The sequence below is a fragment of the Sceloporus undulatus genome, chromosome 6, assembly GCF_019175285.1.
Source record: "Sceloporus undulatus isolate JIND9_A2432 ecotype Alabama chromosome 6, SceUnd_v1.1, whole genome shotgun sequence".
Classification (NCBI taxonomy): Eukaryota; Metazoa; Chordata; class Lepidosauria; order Squamata; family Phrynosomatidae; genus Sceloporus; species Sceloporus undulatus.
In genome coordinates this window covers 123,169,078-123,174,413 of record NC_056527.1, presented here as the reverse complement: position 1 = coordinate 123,174,413, position 5,336 = coordinate 123,169,078, and the positions used below count along the sequence as shown (strand labels likewise).

The window sequence follows — 5,336 nt, the reverse complement described above, 5'->3', positions numbered from 1 at the left end:
TTATAAATGATCATTTATTGATCATGGGGTTTTCTTGGCATCTTTCTTCACAGGGGAGAGCTTGCCCTTGCCATCTCCTGAGGCTGAGAGAGAGTGACTTGTGTGCCCCCCAAGTCATTTTTGTGCCCAAGGAAGGAGCAAAGCTCACTTCTTATCATGTCTTCATTTATTGATAATTTATTGATCATGGGGTTTTCTTGGCATCTTTCTTCACAGGGGAGAGTTTGCCCTTGCCATCCTCTGAGGCTGAGAGAGTGTGACTTGTGTGCCCCCTTCAAAGCATTTTTGCCCTTAAGGAGGAGCCACCCTGAGCAAAAAGAGAGCAAAGCTTGGAAAGTTTTTTTTTAAGGGGGTTTACCCTGATATCCTCTGAGGCTGAGAGAGTGTGATTCGCACATGTGTGCCTCCATATCATATTTCCATCCAAAGGCAAACTGATCATGGCACATTTCTTCAGAGGAGTATTGCCATTGCCACTGTCTGAGACTGAGACAGTGTGATTTATAGGTGTGTTTTTGTGGTTTTTTTGGGCTCTGTAGCCATGTTCTGGAAGGGTTTCTTCCTAAGGTTTCGCTGGCATCTGTGCCTGGCACCTTCAGAAAATGTGCTTTGCTCAGGTGTGCCTCCAAGTCATTGGAGCAACCCCAAGGCGACCCCATCACAGGGTTTTCTTGGCAGCTTTCTTCAGTGTGGGGTTTACCATTCCCATCCTCTCAGGCTGAAACCCATGGGTTTCGTGGCTCAACAGGGGATTCGAACTCTGGCCTCCAGTTCAGAGTCATAGTCCAACACCTCAGCCATAGCCAATGGCTTTCTCTATACTGCCTATTGGTGCAGGAATGACCCTGGGTGCTTTTCTCCTAGGTTCGCAGCGGACATTTTTGCAAGTGACAGTCCCTCAGAGGATCCCACCAAAAGACAGTGGACATACGGTATGGTGTGTGTTTGTTCCCTTTCTTATATTTGTTTCTCTTCTCCATCTTTTCGGGGCCATGCCCTGCTCACCCGATGTAAGAACACTGAAACACCAAAGGCTCACCTGGCCCAATTTTCTTGATCCTCAGCGGCCAAAGCAATAGCTCCTTCCCACTTGTGGTCCCCAAACATCATTTCCAAGTGCCTTGGTTTGCATCACTTTGGAAAACCCTTGTCTGGGGGGCTACAGTGGGCCCTTGGTTTCCGCTGGAGTTTGGTTCCAGGACTCCCCACAGATACCAAAACCCATAGATGCTCAAATCCCATTGAATCCAGTGGATAATAAAGTGGTGTCCCTTTATACGAAATGGAACCGTCATGTGAAGTCGAAGGCTTTCATGGCCAGCATCCATGGTTTTTTGTGGTTTTTTCTGTCTATGTGGCCATATTCTGAAAGAGTTGCTTCCTATTGTTTCGCCGGCATCTGTGGCTGGCATCTCCGTATGCGTCTCTTTCCATGTCTCTTATATGAGAGAAAGGTGGGATGCAGAGGACTCTTGTCCTGTTCTGCCAGGTTTATATTAACAGCCACGCTCCCTCCAAATATCGAGATCTCAAGCCATTAGGATCATTGCACAACTCAGGCTAGCAAAGCATTTGCAGACTATTTGTGTTGTTGGGGCACGACGCTTTTAGAAAGCAAGAAGCACATGACGTAACTTTTGCTTGTTGCAGGAAACCATGAGCTTCAACATCCATATAGGTGGGAAGCTGTATACGATTCACCTAAAGCAACAGTGAGTAAACAGGAGGGATCTGGGTCTCAGTTTTCAGTCTGTTTGTGGATTTGCATTCATAACTAAGAACAGCTTAAAAAAATATTGAGAAGAGGCAACCGAAGGGATAGGAAATGATACCTTTTTGCAGAGGAAACAGGCTTGCTTTCAGATGTAGGTCTTGACAGCCCTCGCTTGCAAATGTTTGTATTTCAGATATACCTTTGGATGGCAAAATGAAAGTGTTGCCCACGCCCAGATATAAATTCTTCCCCCTCCCCATGAAAGTTTGTTTCAGTCTCCAAATTTCATTCTCTTTCTAAAATGTTCCAGGTTGACAATACCCTGCCTTTCTGTGTCAGAGTTTCTGTTTGCTTCTTAGGACTGGGGTTCTTGCAAATCCCTGTCGAAGGGTGCATCTGCACTGTAGAAATAATGCAGTTTGACCCCACGTTAAGCGCTCTAGCTCCATCCTGTGGCATTCTGGGATTTGTGGTTTTGCAAGGTCTTGTGCCTTCGCCGCCAAAGAGAGCTGGTGCCTCACAAAATCCCAGGATCCTGTTGGAGGGAGCCATGGCAGTTAAAAGTGGTGTCAAACCACATTATTTCTACAGTGTAGATGCACCCCAAAAGCTACAGTTGTTCAAGGGACATTATTTGAATTCACATGGTGAGAGGTGGCATGTGTTAGTTTCAGGACCTGTACCCTTCTTGCCCTTTCTCACCCTGGATTTCCTTTCTCTCTATGTGTGTGTTTGTGTATTGTTTTAATTTATTTGTAAGTGTGTGCTATTTTTTGTAGACAAATTTTAACCAACGATTTCAGAATTTATACATACAACCGTGCAGGATCTGTTACGTCTTTCGTCCCTTCCGTTCAGGTATGATTTTACAGAACCTTTCTATATTAATGCTGTGACCAATTTAGAAAGCCAGCCTAGTTGATCTTAGGAGTTTTAAGGTGTTGTGTACAACTCCCGCTAACCTTTTCCGTTGAGGATCCCAGCTAGGGCTTATGGGAGGCACAGCCCAACAACATCTGGAGGGTCCACCTGGACGGAGCCTGTCATGTTGGCCAAACCATGTCCCACGAAGGTAGAAAATCCATTTATATTTTAGTTTGCAAGGAGGAAAGAGAGCCACTGTGGTGCAGTGGTTTGAATATTGGACTGTAATTCTGGAGACCAAGGTTTGATTCTCAACTCAGCCATGAAACCCATTGGGTGGTCTTGGGCAAGTCACACTCTCTCAGCCTCAAGGGAAGGCAATGGCAAACCTCCTCTGAACAAATCTTGCAAAACCCCCAAAACATGATAGGTTCACCATAAGTTGGGAATGACTTGGAGGCGTACAACAACAGGTGGAAAGGTGATGAAAACCAGCCTAGGTTTTGCTTGTAGGCTTTTCATTTTAAGGTGGTTGAGAGTGGTACATTAGAGCGGTTGTCTTCAACCTGTCAAGAATTGAAACTCACCTGGATCCTTTACTTAGCAACATAGGACCCATTTCCATCAGACCATCTCTTGGCAGACAAGAGACATCTAGAACCCATACAGGGCTGGATCTCCTAGAACAATGTGGGTTGGAGGTACATACCAAGTATCCCTTATCTGGAATTGTGATACCAAAGTACTCCCAAAACCTTTAACCCCTATGCTCTTTCCTTCCTGTGTCTACCAACACTTCTTCCTCTTTCGGATTATGAATAACACATGAATAACTCTGGCTGTTCTCTCTAGCGGGACTGCTACTACCAAGGCTACATAGACGGTTACGTAGATTCACTTGTGATGCTCAACACCTGCTCTGGGCTCAGGTGAGGCCCTCCTCCTTCCTCTTGAACTTTGCACATCAGTCCAAGTATGGCAACATGGAGACTACATCAGGGCACTAGTCAAAAGGCAACCATGGGGCTGTTGAATTTAAGGAACCTGCTTGCTGAGGCCTTGTCTGCATGGGCAGGATATTCTGGAGTATCCTGGCCTCAGAGAAGCCCTGACATCTCCCCATCGCTTGGTCCTTGGTTTCCATACTGGGGTGGGTGTCTACATGGGGTGTCTACATGGGTGTCCCACAGATCCACTACAAACTACAAATCCCAGGATCCCATAGCATGGAGCCATGACAATTAAATTGGTGTCAACCTGGATTATTTCTGCAGTGCACACAGATAAAGCCTATGGCTTAACGAAAGCCAGTCTATCCCAGGTTGGTGCCTACAAATGTGTTCGACGACAAACTCCCATCATCTCCACTTGGTTTGGCGATTGGATAGATGAAGTCCAAAACACTTAGGGGGTACCAAGTTGTGGAATTAATGTATAGGTTGACCCAAAGGTTGGCTGTTTTATACCCTGGGACTCAAAGTGTCAAATGGGAAATTTAACTATCCATTATTTAACCATAGTTTGCATCATGAACCTTTTTTGCTTCCCCCCTGCCGCTTGCCTTCCGGTGCGCCAGCGGGCTCTTGCAACTGGAGAACATCAGCTATGGGATTGAACCAGTGGAATCTGCTTCTGGATTTCAACATCTCATTTATCAGATGCAATATAATGATGCAGACCTTCATGTTTCCAAACATAATTATTCAATTCGGTGGAGTGCGGTGGTCGCTCCGAGGGCAGACGAAATACCTGTGAGTGCCAGTTAAAGAAATGAAAAGGATTTGTGCGTGTGAGGTGTGTAGATGAAAAAGGAATAAGAAAACAGCCTTCTAAAAGCACATCCATCCATCCCTGTAGAGTAAGCATTTCCCTGGACTTGCCATTTCGGGGATAATTTATGTGAGCGCGTGAGAAGGAAAAAAGGCAACTAGGGAGTTAAGATGTTTTTGTAATTTTACCGAATTAAAATATTCAGGTAGACCAGAAGCAAGTAATAGTAGTCTGTCAGCAAAGGGGGCAATATTAGTTTTGAAGCTCTGTCTGTCCAACTGAAATAGTCCAACCGTTTGTCCAACCGAAAACCTCACAGACCTGTTTCTTGCTTTCTCCGTGCAAACCACCTCCATATTTTCCACCTCTGTATCTCTGGACAAAACCATTAGTGAGCCATGAGCCCACTAGTTAAAGATGGGTAAACTAGCCCCTTGCTCCAGCCTTCTTAGAACTTCTCCACCTCTATTAATAAATAATAATAATAATAATAATAATAATAATAATAATAATTCCTGTGACCCACTTGTGGAGATGGGGGTATATAAATGAGAAAAAATCAAGGTGTCATGGTTCTCAGATTTCCTTCTTGAGGCTTGTTTTCACTTGGGTGCATCTAGGATTACAATCCCCCCCAGTACAAGTTTATCTAAATTGCAGTCCAATTTTTATCTAAATGTACACAGGTGTGGCACAGTGGTTTGAGTGCTGGACTATGACTCTGGAGACCAGGGTTCGATTCCACGCTCAGTCATGAAAACCCACTGAGTGACCTTAGACAAGTCACACACTCTCAGCCTCAGAGGTTGCCAATGGCACCTTTGAACAAATCCGGCCAAGAAAACCCCATGATAGGTTTGCATTAGGGCGAAAATGCCTTGAAGGCACACAGCAACAACACATTTTAGTGCATATTTTTGAGATAGTGCCTTTTCTGTCATTGACCAAAGTGCATTTGCAACAGACAAATTTTGAGAAGTATACATTT

General features: G+C 44.9%; 1 protein-coding gene across 3 annotated transcripts in view; it reads left to right on the top strand.

The window, feature by feature from the left end:
* The window catches only part of LOC121933412 (disintegrin and metalloproteinase domain-containing protein 2-like), a 23,946-nt gene that overhangs the window by 326 nt on the left and 18,284 nt on the right, over nt 1-5,336 (top strand). For 2 of the 3 annotated variants that reach the window (XR_006104523.1, XM_042473096.1), the window contains exons 2-6: nt 865-932; nt 1,651-1,712; nt 2,494-2,572; nt 3,431-3,507; nt 4,155-4,329. Coding sequence is in view for 2 of the 3 variants with exons in the window: in XM_042473096.1 (XP_042329030.1) it covers nt 865-932; nt 1,651-1,712; nt 2,494-2,572; nt 3,431-3,507; nt 4,155-4,329 (461 nt within the window). In the remaining variant the exon portion in view is untranslated. The remainder of the gene's footprint in view (nt 1-864; nt 933-1,650; nt 1,713-2,493; nt 2,573-3,430; nt 3,508-4,154; nt 4,330-5,336) is intronic. The other variant, XM_042473098.1, reaches the window with a different exon arrangement.